The following is a 21,615-nucleotide window of genomic DNA, read 5'->3' as shown; positions in this document are numbered from 1 at the left end:
AAAAAAATTTTTTTCCTATTGAATTGTCTTAGCATCCTTGTCAAAAATTTATTGACTATAAATGTGAAGGCCTATTTGTGAAGTTTTCATTTTATTCCTTTGATTTATGTGTCTGCCTTTCTGCTGCTACTGTATTGTCTGGATTGTTGTAACTTTATAGTAAGTTTTGAAATCAGAAAATGTGAATTGTCCAAATTGTTCTTCGTTTTCAAAATTGTTTTGGCTATTCTGGATTCCATGAATTTTCACATGAATTTTAAGAGTAGCTTATCAATTTCTGCAAAAAATCCAACCAAGATTTTTATAGGGATTGCATTAAATCTTCAGATCAATTTGAGGAATATTGCCGTTTTAACAATAGTAAGTCTTTCCATCTCTGAACATGGATGTCTTCCCATTTATTTAGATCTTTAATTTCTTTTAACAGTTTTTTTTGCAATTTTAAGAGTTTAAGTCTTGTGTTACTTTTGTTAAATTCATTTCTAAGTGTTTAATTCTGTTTTATGCTATCTTAAGTGGAATTTTTCTAATTTCATTTTTGGTTTGTTCATTGCGACTCTACAGAAAGACAATTGCTTTTGTACATTAATCTTGTTTCCTGCAAACTTACTGAATTTATTAGTTCTAATAGCTTTTTTTAGTGGATTCCTTAGGGTTTTCTATACACAAGAATATGTAATCTGCAAGTAGAGATAGTTTCACTTCTTCCTTTCTAATCTGGACTATTTTAATTTCATTTTCTTGTGCAATTGCCCTGGCTAGCAACAGTACAATTTTGAGTATATGTGGTGAGAACAGAACATTCTTATTTTGTTTCTGATCTTCGGAACAGGGGGAAAACATCAGTCTTTGATATGAAGTATGATGTTAGCTGTGGAGTTTTTTGTAGCTGCTCTTTATCAGGCCGAGAAAGTTTCCTTCTATTCTGGTTTGTTGAGTATTTTTTATCTTGAATTTTTGCCAAATGCTTTTTTCTGTTTCTATTGAGATGATCATGTGTCCTTGTCCATATTAGTAGGTGTATTACATTCATTGAATTTTGGGTAGCATTTATTTTTATCTTTTAATTCAACTTCCCATTTCCTCATTCTTTAGCCTTCAGAGAACTTTAAAAGAACCCATAAATGACACATGCAATAGATGTGGTGCAAACCCTGGAAGTTGGTGGCGGTCCACTGTGAAACTTTTAATTTCCAGAACTTTATACCTCATCAAAAGTACTGGTGAGGGCTATCTAAGATTGTTTTGTTTTGCTTTGGTGTTGTTGAATGGTGTGAATATAAAACAAATTTTTAAGCATGCTTATGTAACCCAACTGTATAAATTCATAACATTATTTTTGTAGTGTATATGACATAGTTTTATATTGCAGGCACTGTTTTTTAATGTGGAAAATTTTGACTGTGTTATTTATATATATTTTAGGGGTAATAACCCTTTTCTGCATACTAAGTATGTAGCTAGTATTTCTGACAATTGTAATCATTATCAATGTATTTTATCTTTGAAGATATCTAGATGCCCCCCCATTTCTTTCAACATAACATGATTTGTTTCATGCTATATATTTCTTTCAACATAATATGATTTGTTTCATGCTATATATTTCTATCATGTCCTTGTTTTATTTTGTTTATTTAATTTAGTTAATGTTTATTCTTTTTTTTTTAAATTTTTTTTTTAACGTTTATTTATTTTTGAGACAGAGAGAGACAGAGCATGAACAGGGGAGGGGCAGAGAGAGGGGGAGACACAGAATCTGAAACAGGCTCCAGGCTCTGAGCGGTCAGCACAGAGCCCAACGTGGGGCTGGAACTCACGGACCGTGAGATCATGACCTGAGCCGAAGTCAGATGCTTAACCGACCAAGCCACCCAGGCACCCCGTTAATGTTTATTCTTGAGAGCGAGAGACAGAGTGCAAGTTGGGGAGGGGCAGAGACAGAGGGAGACACAGAATCCAAAGCAGGCTCCAGGCTCCCAGCTGTCAGCACAGAGCCCAATGCAGGGCTAGAACTCAAGAACTATGAGATCATGACCTGAGCCGAAGTCGATGCTGAACTGACTGAGCCACCCAGGCGTCCCTATCATGTCCCTATTTTATAATGTATGTTCACATTAATTGCAGTTTCCTTCTCTTGGACACATTTTTCTTTCCATGTGAGTTCCTTCACTTGGTTAGATTGTCATTTTCATTGATAATGCTTTTGCTAATCAATTTTTCTTCTTTGAGTGCCTGTCCTTTTGTTCCTGATTTTGTAGTTCCACTCTATTTTTTATTTCAGCTGTATTTATTGGTATTTCTTTCTCATTTCTGTTGGCCTATGACCTTCTATTACTGGTTTATGATACTTATAGGTTTATGAAATTGACCGTCCATCCTCTGCTATCAGAGACAATTAATATTTACATGTTTCTTAGAAAATAGTTATTTTTTGTGCTTAACATATGTATTAACATTCCAACTTTATAGCAAGGTCTTGGATTATCAGAAGGCATCACTTATAGGCATACATAAAGTTTTATTTATTTTCTATTCAGGTAAAATTTACATAACATAAAACGTACTGTTTGAACCATTACTAAGTGTATGGTTTGGTGGTAGTAAGTGCACTCACATTGCTTTGCAACTTTAAAGTTTTTGAAGAGAAAAGAATACCCATTTCTTAATCCTTCAGATTTTCCTATTCTCCCTTATTACTTCTTCTTTTCTGTTGATCAACTTTCCATTTCTTTTAGATGCTGAGGAGTTCTTGGCAGAAGGTTTGCGGAATGAGAACCTCAGTGCTACTGCAAGGGACCACAGAGACCATATACTAAGGGGCTTCCAGCAAATCAAAACTAGGTTTGTATAAACTGGTTCCATTTTTCTTTGTCAGCTTTTACACAATTTATAACCACTAAAATCTACTTATACATTAAAGAGGTAAGATGTACTTATCATAGTTCTTTATACTTGATAGAGGCTTACTAAATATTTACTGAATTGAATTGGAGGTAGGCAGGCATGATTAGTGTAGTTAGTATACCAAAATAAAAATATTTTTATAATTATGTACCTTAAGATAAAGAATCTGCCTTTAGCTGTAGACTGTTGTGTTCATCTTTATTGAATACTTTGGCCAAATGTGTGAAAAACTAAACATTTATGCCTGTCCAAGTTACTAAAGGGAAGATGTTAGGCGGTATGACATAATTTTTGTTGTGATTTTTGGTTCTGATTTTACTTCCACATCTCCTTCCTTAATAGAAAACTTAAACCAGACTTACCAGTTGATTCTTTGGCCATATTGGAATGTTTTAGTCTCAGACTGGTTTAGAGTATCATGGTCATTGACTTTTTAAAATGAGAGGTCCTGACCTAATTTGTGCCTTTTAGAATGTGAGCGTCTGACAGATACATACATACATTTGCTTGGGGGAGAAAGAATAAAATTTTTCTTTTACAGTGTATTTCCTGGCCATCTTTTGCTTGAAATGTGGTAACTGAAAGAGATTTGGGGGATAAGTTGAATATTATTTTAAGCTTTTCTCAACCCAATGGCAATATGGTTCAGAATGTTTGAACTAAGTACTCTTAGAAAAGGGAGAACATCTGTAGGGTTATGACTGGGATTTAATTTGTGTGCCTGACTGATCTTAGCATCTACTTTTAAAGCTCACTGAAACTCCTTAGAAGCAGGGAATTTTATCCTTTGGAAGGGCACAGCCAGAATCTATTCCCTCCAGAAATGTGAGAGAACCTCACAAGATGCCCTGCTGGATCTTAATCGATCTTTCCTGCTGGCTAATTAAGCATCACTTTTACTCAGCAACTGGGGACTGTGTAATTATCAGCCTGGGTTGCCCTGAATAATTGAAACAAACAGAATGCAGAAGATGGGAGCTTTTTGCAAAAGTGAGAATATCTGTAATTTTTGGTAGGCTGGAAGAGTGTTTAAAACAAGTTTCTCCATAATGTTACTTTATTAGTAGATAAGTTTAGGCTTACCTGTGTATCTGAAGGTTTAGTTAGTAACCCATAGAATTTTTTTTCTAATTTTCACAAGTTGACCTTTGTATTTACAGGAGTATTATAAGCTTTGCATAAGGAATGAAGGTGGCATTACTTCAAATTGTATTATAGGGAGACGGATGCCCAGAACATAATTGTGTATTGATGGTGCTATTGGTATAAATTTGTGATAAGGAATGCAAAAAAAAAAAAAAAGAATGTTACTGTATCTGTATGGACAAATATACAACGAGGAGGAATTTTCCTTTTCCATATTTGTACCACAGCGTTTGGAAAGGGCTAAACTTCAATCTGAAATTGGTAGTAAAAGGTGATTTTGTGGTCACTCATTATTATCAATTGCTTATTACTTCTTAGTCCTCTTTTTAAATGCACACACATACACATACACCAATGCACACTCACAGAAGCTGTCTTTGGTACGGGGTCGAGAGGGTTCCTTGTTCTCCAAGAGCTTGCTGTGCGGTTTGTGGGATAGATGTTCAGGAAACAATCAGCAGGAGCTTTAGGAAACATCTGATGGGAGCTTTCTGTTCATTGATTTGTTGCAAGAAAGATGACACTTTATTTAGAATTTCATAATTATCAGATCATGGAGGAAATGAGGAGCCAGAAATTAGATATTGTACCAGAAAATGGAAAAATGAGGCTTTCCTTTGGCAAGCTGTTTGAAATTGCCTTACATCCACCCATTCAATCATCATCCCCTTAATGTAACCCTTGTTTTACTGAACACTCTTCTTCAGCCATATTGCTTCTACAGTCCTATTGACGGCTGGTCCCCATCATACACTATTTGTACGGATACCGAAAGCTTGTACAATCCCAGCTACATTTACTCTTGTTGTGTGGTACTGTATCTCATGACAAAAAGCCAGGTGTGAAAAGAAATTTGGAAATCATAAAACTTGAGAGTTAAATGTATATGGTAAGTGGACATGTAATGTGGAAAGAATCACTGAAAGTTGCTTCTAACATTGTATCTTTAATCATATTAAGCCAATTATATTTTAGGGTTTGGTACATTTTGAGGGACAGGAACCTATCTAAAACTATGATCTGACACTTCAGGGCTTGAAGGTGGGTAAAAAAATCTCAAGGTAATCTGAGAAAGCCACTAGATGGATATAAATACTGTATGTATATATACACACACACATATATTTCACACACACACACACACACACACACACACACACACACACACACACCTTTCCATTCTATTGTTATTTTCTTGGTTCGGTTTCTCTAATTCTTTCCTCAAGTTGAGCTGCGTGAGAATGAGAAGGGTAGAGAGGAGTGAAAAGAGCACTGGCTCTGATTCTTGGTAAACTTTAGAGGGCTGGCCCTAATTTTTAGGGTGACTCAGAATTCAGTGGTGTTTGCCATGACTATGGAATTACTGTAAGTCCCAGTGTCTGACTGTCACAGCTGTTATAATGTGCCGTTTGCTACCTTTCTGTTGTCTAGCCCGACTGACCCCAGGAAATGATAGCTGTGTCCAGAGTCGTGGGTGTCCTGAAAGTGCTCATCTGTTTTCCAGAACCAGTGGCTTGACCATTCTCTTTCCTCACAGACTTAAAAACAGACAAACAAGGCATGTCTGAGTGGCTCAGTCAGTTAAGCGTCTGACCTCAGCTCGGGTCGTGATCTTGCAGTTCGTGGGTTTGAGCCCTGCACCAGGTTTTGTGCTGACAGCTCAGAGCCTGGAGCCTGCTTTGGGTTCTGTGTCTCCCTCTCTCTCTCTGCCCCTCCCCTGCTCACACTCGGTCTCTCTCTCTCTCTCTCTCTCTCTCTCTCTCAAAAATAAATAAACATTTAAAAAATATTTTAAAAAACAAAAATCGTCTCTGTATCTCCATCTGCATACTAGTTTTTTTGGCTTACATGTATTACCAATGAAGGATCATGTATGCCACGTAAGACAAAATGAAAAAATGGGTGCTTTCAAAGAAGTGGAGCCCTTGTGTGGTATTCCGTGTCCTGAGCTGTGATATTCATTGCTCTTCTTCCAACTGCCTCATTTAAACCTTCTCCCTAAAATCTAACAGCTTTCACATTCTGAGTCCAAGTTTTCACTGAGCTCTTTAGAGTATGATTAGGATGAAAGCCAGGCACAGGCTCCTCCTGTTTTATTACGCTGGTCACTGCAGGATCCGCGCCAGATGTGGGACACCTGGAATGAAGCAGACGATCTGCACGTAGAAGCTGGATGGCAGTCTCATGCATTTGCCGAAACAGTCGAGCATTTCTTAAAAGTTTCATTCAGGGGAGGCCATCTGACAGCAAGGATACATTGAGAGTGGGGGAAGGAATGAAGAAAGTAGAATATTTTTATTACTGAGGTAGGGACATACATATTCTCTCTTGATGGCCTGTTTTGGAACAACCATTTATGCTCACTGTTGGAAGTGAAGGCCGGAGCCAATGGAAACAAACTTGGAGTATTGTTTCCTTCTGTGAAACTTAAAGGAGTTCCAAAGAGAGACAGGTAGATTTATAGCATATTGAAATGGAAAGAAATCAAGAAATAACTTTCTGTAACAGGATTACGGCAAAAAAGCCACAAAACCCAGGACATTTAATGCATAGGCTGGCAGAGTATCTTGAGCATGTTTCATTGTGGGTGGCTAGTACAGCTCTGCATGAAACATGATACATTAATATGAATATCATAATAACAGTTCCAGTTTCTTTGAGAACTTCAAGTGTTTCTTTTCGGTTTACCGTGGATTTAACTATAAAGTAGGATTTAGCTTAAGATTATCATCGGATGGCCTTTGTTTTATAGGAGGAGAGACAAAAAGTTAGTCTGATACAACTCTTGGGAGTTAAAAGTTTCAAAATAGTATACCGTAAATACTATTACCATTAATTACATAGAGGGTTTCACTCTTCTTAAGTGCTGGTTAATGAGCTTAAACACCCCAAAAGAAAACACATTCAAATGAAGCATGCTTAAAGAGAACTAAGGTGTAATGTGCTGTTATATTAATTAATACATTTGTGTTGCTTGCAAGTTTAGGTATTTGCTCACAACATCTTTCTGATGTTTCATTTTGCTACTTACACTGGAGTTGCAGTGCCAACTCAGAGAAAAGAAAGAGTAGGAAATAATTGTACCATCCATCTAAGTTTCAATAGCTCTAAAAAAGGTTCAAAAGTCATAGCAATAATTTGACCACATCTCGAAGGTTGATAATTTATTTTTTCCTTTTCTAGTCCCATCCCTGCCTCCCATCCTTAAACTAAGAAAGAAACAAAACCCCGCCAAAACTTCAGGGCTCTCAACTGATCGTTTATATGCCAAATTCCTGTATACTAGTGTTCTGTTATTCAGTGAGTGTATGTTGAGATTTCACGACTGTGTTAAAAGATTTGGGGGGATATACTTATGTGGCATTGAGGGGTTATATTTATTGTTCTTTGAGTCTGAAATGCTCTGCAGGTGAGACTGATAACATTACCCACTTCTGGTCTCTTGGCTTAACCTGGAAGGGAAAATCATCTCAGTATGTGTTCTTTCCTAGCAAGCCTTCTGCTCTTCCCAAGCAGGCTTGAAGTGTATAACTTGCCTTTTGATGTTATGATGATGATAATCCTATGTATTCTTTCACTTGTGAGGATATCTTGGGTTTGGTACCAGCTCCAAGATTAAATTGATCCATTTTTTGTTTCTTTTACACTGGGCTATTGTGATAGTAGTGGGCAGAAACTTCTTCTCCCTTTGGGCATCCTATAAAATAAGTATTTTTATATAAGTAACTCTGATATATAATAATATTTTAGTATTTTTTCATGCTAAGTAATAGGTGGGTTTTTTCAAAAGCATGGATGAATAAATTTGTTCCTTCCAAAAGTTTTAATAAAAATTCTGAGTTCTGCTCTCTTTAAACAGAATAAGGTGTTCTATTGTGAAAGGAATTTTGAAATGTGACCTAGGAGGCAGGCAAGTAACTGAACTTGCACCCTTTAGATTGGACTAACTCATTAGAGTAATAAGCTGAGCACTACTCCTTAGCCATACAGTGAGGTCGCTGAAATTTGCTTTATTCCTGATGGAATTACAGCTATCATTATCGCTTGGGCACATTCCTATTATCTACTTAATATGGATTTGTCTTGAAAGGTCTCAGAAAATCCTGTGTCTGTTTTTTTTAATACAGGAAGCTTGTATATTTGTCTATAAATGGAGGCTCTTAATTCATACATTGTGTGAAAAGATCATTTGTATAAAATCACTGTCTTCATCTTCCCTTGATTTTAAGTCTCATTTTATCTGGAGCTAGTCTTTTATCCCAGCCCTGCACTATTTCCTCGGCTTATAGAAAGCCAATGAAAAAATGCCTCTCTGCGTTCATCTATTTGTGGATTTCCAGGGACCTTGTGGTTGTGGGGCCTTCCGGATTGTAGTTTTCTCTAATTTGCTTGTTTTCTCTTATTGCAGATATAGACCCACTCTGTATCCACTTTGTGAAAGTAGAGCAAAGGGGAGAGAAATACAAGAGCACTGGGTCAGCTGTCAGAAGCCAAACTCTTTGTTCGGATGTTATTTTTCTAACGCTGACTCATTCAATTGAAGATTCCCCTAACGCGATCTTATGTTGTCTTTCGAAGTTGCCTCTCTCATCACATTGTTTGGATTTTTTTTTTTTTTTCCAAGTGTTACAAAACTGCAAACATTACCAACCAAAGTTTGAAACCTCTATTTGATTTTCCTTTATAATGTCGCTATGATTTTTTTTTTAATTTGGAAAATGATGCAGGAAATTTCATTTCCTTGGGATTTTATTTTATTTCACAATTCTGCTGAAAATGAGTTGGGCCTAAAGTGGGTTTTTATCATCACACCACGTGAATCATATCTTCTTTGGAAGCCGGATCTTCTCCCCCACTGTGTACACTCATCTAGTCTCCCCAAAGTGCAGTGCTAGCAGGGTTGGTAATGAAATGCGGTCCTACTTATCACGCTCAGGAAAGGGCTCAGAGAAGACGGGGGAAAAAATCAATCCCACAGGAACTTCTCCAGTGCTAGATATCCATATTTAACCCCCATGCATTTAAAATGGAAATGAGATTTCTTAGGGTTTTAGTTTTTGATTTACACAAGATGTCACCACCTCCTTGGCAATGGGAATATTTTACAGACCTACTGCTGACCCGTTTGGGAAGATCTCAGCCTATCGCCCCAGGTCCAGTGTAGTTTCTTCATATTTCTTTCAAAACTCTCAGCAGTGCTTTGCAATAGCTTTGATTCTTCAGGCTTCAAAGGATGCCCCTTCCAGGGCCAATCCTCTGAAAGAAAAAAAAAAAAAAAAAAGGAAGACCAGTGTAGGGGAACAAACAGCTCATAAAGGAAGGCGCAGCTCTCCCCGTGGCAACTTTTACTGTAGTCCATTATTAGGGAGTTTACAAATCAGTAATACCACAGCTTTGCAAACCCAAGAAAACTCCATTTTGATGCCAGTACTTTGTTGCCAGATTTGTTCCTGGACTGACCTAGTCTTCAAAAGTCCGGCTTTAGATTGTTGTATCGGAGAAACAGTGTGGCTTATGTGAGATGCATTATTATTTAATGTTCGAACTCAAACTGCCTCCTGAGTCGGTGAGCCTTGTTGAGGTTCTCATTATAACTTACCAAAAACTTTATGTCCGCATAATCCCCATTAGCTATTTCTCTGAGTTATGCTGGGGAGTGTCTCTCTTATTTGTGAATTCTGCCATACCCACAAGGTCCGTTTTGCAATTTGGTAATTGAGACCTTTTACCATGTCTATTAAGTGCCCTTGTGCCTTTGTTGATGAAAGAACTGAGATATAAGAAATTACACAAAGTAATAGAATTAATAAAAGATTAGGATTTAGGATTTAGAATTTGTAATTAGTTGCTTAGTTCACTTAGCCATTACAAAAAATGAATTGGCATCTTTCAAAGATTATTGGTTTAAAAGAATTGTAACAAATATTGAAGTTTAGTCAATTATACATGCGTACTGAATTGATTAGGTGGAGTATACTAATGTCTAATGTATACTAATTTATTTTGGAATCTATCCAAAAGAAGATGGATGAGTGGATGGATGGATGGATGGATGGATATGTGACAAAGCAAATGTAACAAAATGTGAGTCATAGAGGCTAGGCTGTAGGTATATATGGAGTTCTTTTAATATTTATGCATATTAGAAAATTTTCATAACATAAAAAATTATTATATTAATATTCAGAAATCATGGACTTAATTCACTGTGGTTTCAGAAAACCACAGACTTCCTCAGTTTGGAAATGTAATAAACATATTTGGGATTTTTAAGGATGTAATTTTCTAGGAATAGCATTATGACTTTTGCTTTTCTAAGTGAAGTAAAGGATAATCCTCTGGTTTGTTATTTCTGCCATAAGTAGCTAACTTTTATACTTGTTTAAAACTTCTAGGCCAGCAATTATGGAGTGCTAAAATTCAATTCAAGCATTCTGCCCAGGAGATCCTGAAATTTTGATTTTTTTTTAAGGAAAGGCAATTTCTGACTTTTCTCATAAATTTGATAAAAGGAAAGCTAATATGAGATTGGTGGTCCAGTAGGAAATGGAACTCAATTTTACATTTTTAAAATCACTTTATGGTATTAAAAATGACAGAGGTTAGAAACAAAGCTCTTATTCTTTTATTGAACTAGAATTGAAAGTGGCAGAAAATCATTTTGGCCCTAGTGCAGTAAATGTTATCACTAAAACATGTTCGGGGGATATTAGGATAGTCTCTCAAGCACTGGAGACAAAAGTTCACAGAACAAGAACTGATTTTTCTGTCCTTATCTTGAAATTATTAGATGTACAGGAGATGAAAGTATCTTAGCTCCAAGAGGACAGGGGAGTGGAGTGTGTGTTGAAAATGATAATGTCTCCATTCTGGAGAGAGGTGAAATGGAGAGAGTATGGCAGAGTGGGTGTCCCAGCACTGACAGGATGATGGAGGGGGTCCACAGGCATGGGGAGCCAGCACCTGAACCAACCCCAGCACTGGGGAATCCAGAACCAGAGATAATTTCACCCGTGCAAAACTGTGCGCTGATAATGAAATGAAAAGCCAGGGATTCTATTCATTAAAAGAATTGCTTGAAGATTTTATTTAAAAGGCAAATGAAACTGGAGCTGTCAGCACCTACTTTATTTTGAGAATCCAATAGGAGAGAAATTTTAAGTCCATGTGGGAAAAACCAATCATTTTTGAGTGTGCAGTGTGATTATTCTTTAGAATTTTGTGTAAATGGAGCAGGTTGGTAGGCATATGTTTGCTGATCCTACAATGATTAAAATTCAGAATAAGTAAGGCTCCTGTGAAATGGAGTTTTCAGGCTCCAGCCAGTGTTCTGTACTGCCATATGGCATAACTAGAATTAATTGCTGTTCCCAGTCTCTTATTCTTTTACTGAATATCTAGGTGCTCTGTGTGAAATATAAGCGGTTCCACAGAAGTATTTAATCACAGGAGATAGATGTTTGACATGTACACGAAAGCAGTGTGTGTAGCTAATAGTCGCTTGGAAGAAAAAGCCCTTTGTGAGGTTTTCTTACCCCCCCCCCCCTTTTTTATTAAGAAAAATGCATGGACAGGAGAGTTAGCAAGGAAAAGAGGGAAGATTCTCAGGACTTTATAGGTCAGAGTCAATAGAAATGGGGAAGCAAGGAATCTTTTCTACTCGAGTCTTCATTACTCCAGGTGTGGCTCGTGGACCAGCCACAGCAGCATCACCTGGAAACTTGTTAGAAATGTAAACTCTCGGGCTCCATTGAATCAGACCTATTGAATCAGAATCTGCATTCCAATACAAATCCAAGGTTACTTGTATGCACAGTCACATTTGAGAAGCACTGCTCTAACACATACGTTTAAGTTCATTTCAAATTCATTTTCTCAGAACTCAGAATACATATTTCTGGAGATTATAAACTCCTTAAAGGCATGGATGGTCTTATGTTAATTTTTTTTAAAAAAAGCTCTAGCATGGCGCTGGCAAGTGGTGTGAGCTAAATAATGTGAGTTGAATGAATGGGGGAGGGGGACTGTTAAAACCAGAAACTGATTTTTTAGGTCCTTGGCTAAACCTTAAAGCAAGAAACCCTCTTTATTAGAAAATTTAATATTTGGTAGCTAGCCCCACATATTCTTTTTTTTTTATTTTATTTTTTAGCCCCACATATTCTTTAACAAAGATAGGATGCCTTTTTTTTTTTAGTTTATTTATTTTGAGAGAGAGCGTGCGCGCAAGTGGGGGAGGGGCAGGGAGAGAGAGAGAATCTCAAGCAGGCTCTGCACTGTCAGCGCAGAACCAGACGAGGGGCTCAATGTCACAAATCGCGAGAGTATGACCTGAGACGAAGTCGGATGTTCAACCGACTAAGCCACCCAGGCACCCCAGGGTGCTTTCTTTTTACCGAGTGTTAGGGAGTACAGTCTCCTATGATAGTATCTCTCTAATGTTCTATGGTAAAAGGGTACCAGGTTGCTGACCATGCACTGGCATTCTACTGGAGCATGGTTGCCAGTCATTCCACCATCGGTGTGACCCATCACCAGCCCTCTGCTTCTGGTCATCATACTGCCTACTCAGTTCTGCATATCCTTGTCTCCACCATCTCTCACCTCCCCCGATGACCTCTCTTCTAGCCTTTTCCCTGTGTTTCTTAGCATCCATGTCTTTTTAGAATCAAACTCCACTACATCCTCAACCATTTTGCTCCGTCTCTGCCTTCGTAAAACACACCTGTTCTGCAGGACACTGTTTTGCTCACAGTCATCTTAAATAGAATTTGCTTACTTTCCAGTAGTGCTGTTGGCATTCTTCAAACTCCTTGCTGACACTTCTAGACTTTTCCCATTCAGTCTTGTCCCAACCTCTCCCCTTTGAGATGTGTCTACGTGGCTTTACAGGTCTCTGCCCCTCTGTCATCTTTTGAGATCACGCTCCTCCTCCCGCTGTTTGAGGACTGAAGCAGTGACACAGTTATCTTCCCTCCTCTGTTACCACTATGCCCCAGAGACCCTCTCTTTCTTAAATTTAGCTTTCCTCCCCCCTCTGTTACATGTCTCCTTCATCATAGAAATATGTTCAAATATCTCCTAATGTTAAGAAAAACATTACATCCTGCACAGCGGTTCCCTACTGTTCTGTATCTCTTTTTTTGCAGACAGAAGCCTAGACTCTGGTTTCCTCTTCTCTGGTCACTCCTCATTCCTCTATAATCTTGCCTCTGCTTCTGTCAAGTTACTCTTGCCAAAGCACCAAAGTGCCAGTAATTCTTTAATTGTCACATCTAGAAGACACTTTTCAGTCTTTGTCTTATTTGTTCTCTCTGCAGCATCTGACGCTGTTGATAGCTTCCTTTTCCTCCAAAAGTTAAAAACCAAAACCAAAAATCCTCTCCCTCTCTTAATTCCCATGGTAATAGTCTCTCCTGATTTTCCTTCTTCCTTGCTTTTATACTCTCTGTCTCCCCCTCCCACCCCCCCAGGTTTTTGCTTGGGCTCATTTTCCTGCCCTGCCCTCTTTACCATTGCCCCTCAGCCTTGCCTCTTTCCCCACCACATTCTTCCTAGGCAGTTGCACGCATGTCCACAGCTTCATGACTTCCTCTACAGTTCTGCAGCTCCACTGCGCATCTCTCCACAAGGCTTCAGACAGCATATTGGATAGCTCCTTTTGGGTGTCTTAGATATCTCAAAGCTCACATGGCTGAGGCAGACCCTTCTGGATGCCTAGCCAGCAGGCACCCTCCACTCTTCCTTGACAACAGAACCCTACTAGCCTAGGGATGAATCATGATTTGAAAGCCATGAAAGACTTCTGGTAGCCTCTTACAGGACGGTCTTATGCTTGGGAGATGGCATACATTAAATGCAATAGCCACCTTAAGACATAAGTCTGCTCTTAGGTATTAGAGCAGAAATACAGGAAGAGCCTAGGTCCTTCATGCCATTGTTGGGGCCCTGTATCAACCCTGGAATCACCTGTCTTCAGACCTTTTGTTTTAAAAGAAAAATAAACTTCTGTTTATTTAAGCCTATGTCCTTTAGGTGTTCTGTTACTCGTAGTCAGAAAAATCCTGATGCAGTGTCCAGAGCTGAACTCACTATTTTCTATTCTGCTCACCCCTAAACCTAACACCCCCAAGGCAGAATCCTGGGAGTCATTCCTGACTCCTTTGTCTTTAGTCCCTGAGCCATCAACAAGCCTATTGATTCTTCATCCTAAATCTGTCCTCCCTTTTCCCTTTGTCACTGGCTAAACTTGAGTCTTCATAAAGTCTTACTCAGAGCATTGCAAAATTCTGCTTTCTGGTTCTCTGTCTCAGGTTTCTCCCCGTTCCAGTTTATTCTGTTTATCCATTCTGTTGAAAGGGCAAACTTAAAAAAAAAAAAAAAAAAAAAGATAATTTAATCATGCATGCTATAGAAGATTTCTTGATGTGAAGCAATAAGATATATACTATAAGTGAAAAAAGTACTATATATATATATATATATATATATATATCCTCAGAGAAAAATGCCTGAAGAAACCACCAAAATGTGTTCTTTTTATGTTAATTTATTTAAGTAATCTCTACACCCAACATGGGGCTCAAACTCAAGACCCTGAGATCATGAGTCACATGCTCTACCAACTGAGCCAGCAGGTACCCCACCCCACCAAAAACGTATGGTAATGATGGTAATCTCTAGGAAGTGGAGTTTGAGTGATTTTTAATTTCTCCTTTTTGTTTATTTGTATTTTCCAACTCTACAGTGAATATGTATTTAATACTAAGTCATTGAGATCAGAGCCTTTCCTGTTTTAAAAAGGGACAGATTTAATAGCCAAAGAGTATTTGGTTTCCAGGTGAGAAAGGAGTTGGAACTGAGGGGAAAAGAGATGTCAAAAGAGGAAATTAAGCTTTAATTGTGTAGTATGGCCTTGGGGCACTCTTGTGAAGATTTGGAGGTGTTTTACCCTGTGCCAGAACAAACATACACCCATAAATGCACATGAAAGTAAAATTATTGGGGCGCCTGGGTGGCTTGGTCGGTTAAGCGTCCGACTTCGGCTCAGGTCATGATCTCACGGTCCGTGAGTTCGAGCCCCGCGTCGGGCTCTGTGCTGACAGCTCAGAGCCTGGAGCCTGTTTCAGATTCTGTGTCTCCCTCTCTCTCTGCCCCTCCCCTGTTCATGCTCTGTCTCGCTCTGTCTCAAAAATAAATAAACGTTAAAAAAAAAAAATTAAAAAAAAAAAAAAAGAAAGTAAAATTATTTTTGAGCCATATGAAATACAGCCATCCTTTGAGTAATTTATGATGATTTTGCTAAAAAATAGTTTTTTTTTTTAAATAAAGGAAGTTCATTCACAAGGTCTTCATTAGATGAGGTATGACTGACTGGGAACAACTTTCATTTCTTAGATATTATCTCTTCGAGCTGCACTGAACTGACACAGGATGAATCCTTCATTAGAAAAGGATTATCTATACTTTGTGTGACTAGTAAAACATTTGGGTTTGTGGGACTAGTTTCCCAAAGTGATGGTGCTTGAGTAAACCCCTCACTTCCTCCTTCGCAAAACATCAGTCACCATGATTGAGTTTTATGTTGGTCATAAAGAGAAATGGAATCACCTAAGAGCAGGATGAAGATTACAAACTGGAAGCAGTTAATTTGCTTAAATATTTATTGGCTCTTTGTTTACTCTCTGTTGGGAATGATGCCAGGCAATCAAGATAGTCTCACACATGACATAACCCTGTTTTTCAAGAAGTTACTGGGCCAGTGAGTGGCCAGACTCATGACCAGAGCCAGCATGTAGACCACTGCTCACAGATATCTTCTATAGAAGGTCTGAAATGTTTGATTTCAATTTGTTACATACCTGGAGTCTCACCATTTAGAAATTTATTTAGGCTCATCACCTTATTTTAAAATACAAATTCACCTGGAGGGTTAAGAGACTTTTGAGTGCACATGCATGTGCACTGTTTAATGGTTTTCTTGTAACTTTTGGTTAAGATGACTGTGCTTGGGAAATTCAGTGGCCAGTGAGTTGTTGAACCAACTTTTTATGTGTAATGAACAGTGTTAGGTACACTGAGGGTTATCAAAGCATCAGAGGATCCTTTTCCTTGGGAAGAATGAGGGCTTCAGAGACTCTAACATCTGTGATTTAAGAATGACAGAGCCAACATTCATTGCACATGCACTGTATGCCAGTCCCGTTGTCAAGGGCTTTACACACATTATCCCATTTAATTCTCCCCATAGGTGTGTGAGATGAATATTGAATAATCCCTATTAGCAGATGAGAAAACAGATTCAGAGAGGTAACCGACTTTCTCAAGGTTACACAACTGTTAGGGTCTGGAATTGGGATTTGAACCCAGGCGGTATGATTGTTGGGCCAGCACTCTTTTGAGGCTCAATTTCTTTATAAAAAGCAAAGAGTATAACTTTATTCATTCATTCATTCATTCATTCATTCATTCAATGTTTATTGAGCGTATACTATTTGCAAAGCATTTTTGTGGTGAATATGACACAGATTCCAGTCTTCCCGTAAATTATTTTTGAGCTGGATAAACCAAATAATTATACAATACATGCATCTAGTAGGATTGTTGTCCTGCATAAAAGTGCCTAATATAACCCATGTTACTTAATTAGATACCCCAAAAATATTCCCAAGAAACTTACAACCCAATGGGAAAGATGTAAAAGCTTGCATAAATAACTATAACTCAAGATATACTGTGGCTAAAGCTTTAGAAGAGGTACACATAGATTGTACTGTGAAATCCCAGAGAAAGAAGTCAGTTCTGGCTGAGGGGATCTGAGAAACCTTCAGGGCTATGAGATGGCACATGGCTTGGCTGGGGGTTGAAAAGGATGGGTTTTGGTGAGGTACATGGCACCCAGAAATATCAGGTACAAAGATACAGAGAAGGTAAAGTTTAGCCATGTTTGGGAACCAAAGGGTAATTTGGTTTCTTAAGCATAAGGAAGTAATTGGAGAGATACCTGGAAAAGATTGGATGGAACCAAACGTTGGAAATGAGAGCTTTGACTGGATTTGAGAGAAGTAGGTAATTTGAGAGAGGAAAGCTCTGGGCAGGGGTATGTAAGCTGATGCTTTAGTAGGGAGCTATGGATAACATGTGAATCCTTGGCACCTGGGAGGTGGGAGATGGTTGCAAAGAGAATAGAGGGTAAGAATGTCAGAGTTTGCCTATGTTTCCTATGCCCAGAGAAGGAAGGCATATCATTTCTCCTTCTCATTATCTTTTGCTTTGAGGACACCAAGCTCATGTTTATATCCTTGGTTCTATAGCTGGCTTTGGTTTGTTATGGTTTGTTATGTTAAGCTTAATAAGCTTTTATGGATAGCCAGGTAACCTAACCATTTCTCGGAACTTTACAGAAAAATTAGCCAACTTTATGCTTCAACTTCTGAAATGTGATTGGTTTGTAAATGAAAGATTGTATCTACTATACTTCAGATCTGTTAACAAGATTTAATCACTGTTCTGTTTTGTTTTGTTTTTAAGATTTCATGGGTTTTTGAAACTGGCCCAGAATACTTAACACTATTATTTTGTTTCATTAGGAAAATGCATTCCAAGGTCCAAACAACTGGAAATGGAGCACAGACTATACTTGAACTGGGGCCTACCTGTCTAGAATTTTCTTAACAGACAACCATTGGCAAAATACCCGTTTCCTTTATAATGTTTGCCAAGCTTGCCCCATCATATGAATTACCTGAGGATCTTGCTAAAAAATAGTTTTCTAGGTCTCTACCCTGGAGATGCTAATTTACTAGGTCTGGGGTGATCTCTGGGAATTCATGTTTCAATAAGGGCTCCAGGAGAGTCTTAAAATCAGGCAAGTGTATGTAAAAATCTTTATCAGAAGTTTTTTTTTTTTTTTTTTAAGGTAAGGGACTACTTTGGTTTTCAAATGAATTTTAATAATGAAGGGGAAGGAAGGAAGAAGGATTTGACAGGGAAGTGTGAGTTGAGGCTGTTAGTTGGGTGGTGAGGAGGGTCCCCCAGTATGATCGGGGATCATTGACAGGAAAATTTTACCAACAGGGCTTAAGACCAGCAAGTAGCCGACAACATTTTAGCCTAATTGACTTGTAGGGTGGGGCATAGGGATACGGTCAGCAGCAGCTGGCCTTGGTCCTTCCTTTGGCATGATGTTTGCCTACTGTCTTTTGCACTTATATGTGGCCTGGCAACATGTGGAGACATTTCTGATGCTGAAAAATCCCTTGAAGTGGGACAGAACCAAAGTCCTGGCCCCATGATGGGTCAGGTAAGTTCTAAGATTGACTGATTGATTGTAGTTGAACTGCTGGTGACCCCTGGTTCATATTGATACAGCCATAGAACTGGTCACATAGTCACTAGTCTTTATTTTTTTCTTTTCTTTTTCTTTTCTTTTCTTTTCTTTTCTTTTCTTTTCTTTTCTTTTCGTCATTAGCCTTTAGATCATGCAGTTCCATTCTTTATGATTTGGATAATTGGGACCCTCCTGTAAGGATTTAACTATGACTGCTATAGATACGGTACAAAGAAATAAATGGGAAAGTGATATTCTAGTATAGAATCTTGTGTAATTAGGAAAAAAACTCAAGTTGAGGGCAAAACTGAAACAACTTAAAAATGATCTCTGAATTTCTGTGTGTATCTCAGTTCCTAACTGGAAGAAAGTGTATATATAAGGGCATGAGGTTTTTGAAAATTTCAGTAATTCATTGTAGCTTTTAGAGTGGTTACCAGTAGAAGCCTGCATTTTAGATTCTATTTTTATATATTTAATTATTCAGATTTTGGAGTGGTATGAATGAGTGAAATAATATTATGTCTTTAATTAGGATTCTGTTGTTATTTTTCAATTAATCTGTGTCAGTAGCTTTAGCATTTGTATTAAATCATTTTCTTCATGAAAGCTTTTAATGAAGAAACAAATTGATTGTATTTATATATTGGATTCTTGCCACTACAATGTGTATTCAGTCGTGTCTTTTGAAGTATATTTTTGCCAGTCATATTGTGGTTATTTTTTGAAGCCAGTCTTTGAAGGGGAAAAACTCTTTGTTTGGATAAAGGTTTTAACTTAACAAAGCATTCTTATTTTTTCTCTTTCTCTTCTTCCTTGTCTTCTCCTCCTTTGGTTTTCTTCCTGGTTTTCCCTCTTGCCTTCGTGTGAGTAATTTAGAGGGAAATGAAAGCATCCTTCCCCATTTTCTTTGGGATAAAATCCATACCCCATGGCATTGCTTGGAGAGCCTTGCCTGCTGCCTGTGTCTCCAGCCTTGTCTCTGACCCCTCCCTGAAATGCGCTCTGTGCTTCACTTAGGCTGAACTCAGACGGCCCTTCTGTTTCTCATGTCCATTTACTTCCTTAGCAAGCATTTACTGAGCCCAATTTCTGTGCCACTGCGCCCTGAGGGCTCAGTGACATAGAGAGACAAGAGGACTGCGATGCAGTATTGTAGGTGTTGCTCAGAGGCATACACAGAGGTGCTATGGGAGCACCAGAGGACCACCAAGGGTTCACTGGGAGAAGAAGGGGCACGATGGAGAAAGTGTGCTGGCAGAGAGAGCAGAGACGTGTGAGAGCAGCAGTGTGAACAGAGGAGGGGAGAGCCTCAAAGCTAGAGCTGGGGTAAACCACTGCAGGATTTCAAGCAGGGGAATGATAAGACTGGGTTTGCACTTTAGGTCATTAGAATAACATGGTGGTAATGACATTACAGCTGACATTTACCAAAGGCCTGCCAGGTGCCAGGCCTAGTGCTCAGCTCTTCATGCGCATTATCTCAGTTAACCCTCCCCAAAACCATACAAGGCAGGTATAGCTTTTATTTCCATTTTAAAGATGAAACCAAAGGAGGGGGTGGGGCAATGGGCAAAATGGTGGAAGGGGAGTGGGGGATACAGGCTTCTAGTTATGGAATGAGTAAGTCATAAGAATAAAAGGTACAGCACAGGGAATATAGTTAGTGATGTTGTAATAGCATTGTGTCATGACAGGTGGTACTACACTTGTGGTGAGCACAGTATAATGTATAGACTTGTGGAGTCACTGTGTTGTACACCTGAAACTAATGTAACATTGTGTGTCAACTATAACTCAATTAAAAAAAAAAAGATGAGGAAACTGAGGCTGCAGCCAAAGTCTGACAGCTAGAAGGTGGAGAAGCTGGGACTCTGACCCAGACTTGTCTGCAAAGACTTTGCTCATCACTTCCTTCTTCATCAGCACTGGGAGAACGGGTCAGGGAGGAGCAGGGTGGCAGGTGGACGTCTTAGGATGTGGTGATATCAATATGAGTCAGGCATCTTGAGGGCTTGAATGAATCCAGCGTCTGTAGACATAGGAGCTAGATTAAAAGATATAAAGGGAGTAGAATTTACAGGTCTTGGTGTTTGATGGGCTGTCCACAGGAATAGAGAAAGAGGTGAAGAGGCAGTTCCTGAGTTTCAGTTGGGTGGGCAGAGATGTCATCCATTAAAACGGGGAACAAGAGGTAGGAGAGGTCTGAGACTGGTGGGACAGAGGAGAGTCCTGAGAGCAAAGAGAAGAATAATGCTATTTCCTGTTTTGGGATATTTTAATTGATTGTGAAAAGTCTCCACTATGTACAGACATTACAGTCAAGTCTTTGGCCATTGGTGTCTCTCCCTCCTGCCCCAGCCTAAGCCCCAGGACATGCCCTCCATCCAGTCTTCTCTTACTTTCTTGTCCTTCATCTCACAAGCCTAGAAGAACCTTAACCTCAGATCAATTCAACTATCCATCCACCTTCTCTGCTTTTATACTTGGGCAGCTACTCAGTGCTGAAGAAAAATTATGCAGTGGGACTTAGTAAGTCTTAGTTTCCAACCCCAGCCGAGCCCTTAATGACACCTGGCAGTTACTTTACATGCTTCCTCTTAGCAACATTTCTAATTTCCTCTCCTCCCACCCTGCTCCCCAGTCCTTAGCAGATTTATCATATCACTCTTGAATGACATCATTGCCTACTTCACAAGATAAAAAAGAGGCTTGCAGGTTGGAAACCACTCAGAATCTTGCCGTATCCCCTTCTCAAACATGCCTGCTTTGGGCCTCTGCCATCTGTTCTGAGGGGCCTGGCCCCTCTGCATCCTGGGCCTGGCCTCTCTGTGACCCCCCCCTCCCTCCCCTACCAGGCATCCTCCTCTATCTGATCCCAGATCCTCCCTCAGCAACCCTTATCTGCAAGCAGTAAGATAGGTTCTGGCATTAGCCAGACCTGGGTTCTTCTGGCCCTAGTTTTTACCTTGTGTGTGTTTCGTGCCAATCAAATCACTCCTGCACAATTTGACCATTCCAGCCAAACAGTCTCACAGTTGGGGCTTTCTGTACTCTCAGTCCCTCACAGTGTCTGGCAAATCGTAGAGATTTATTAATGTTTGAGAGAGTGAATGCAGCCTTCATAACTTGAGATATAGATGGTATGTTGGCATGTTAATGTTGAGAAATGCACTCTGCCTAGATGAGCTCTAAGAACTAGTCCAGCTTAAATATTTTTATGTAACATTTGC

The 21,615-nt window shown here is 38.9% G+C and overlaps 1 protein-coding gene across 3 annotated transcripts in view; it reads left to right on the top strand.

Annotated features, from left to right (window-relative positions):
* SKAP1 (src kinase associated phosphoprotein 1) overlaps positions 1-21,615 on the top strand; it is a 277,807-nt gene that overhangs the window by 29,865 nt on the left and 226,327 nt on the right. For all 3 annotated transcript variants that reach the window (XM_053892330.1, XM_053892328.1, XM_053892329.1), the window contains exon 2: positions 2,739-2,844. In XM_053892330.1, coding sequence (XP_053748305.1) covers positions 2,739-2,844 — 106 coding nt within the window. The remainder of the gene's footprint in view (positions 1-2,738; positions 2,845-21,615) is intronic.

The sequence above is a fragment of the Panthera pardus genome, unplaced genomic scaffold, assembly GCF_024362965.1.
Source record: "Panthera pardus isolate Hobbes unplaced genomic scaffold, ASM2436296v1 HiC_scaffold_3, whole genome shotgun sequence".
In the NCBI taxonomy this organism is placed as follows: Eukaryota; Metazoa; Chordata; class Mammalia; order Carnivora; family Felidae; genus Panthera; species Panthera pardus.
The sequence above is the reverse complement of the archived record's forward strand: the minus strand, read 5'-3'. Positions and strand labels throughout refer to the sequence as shown.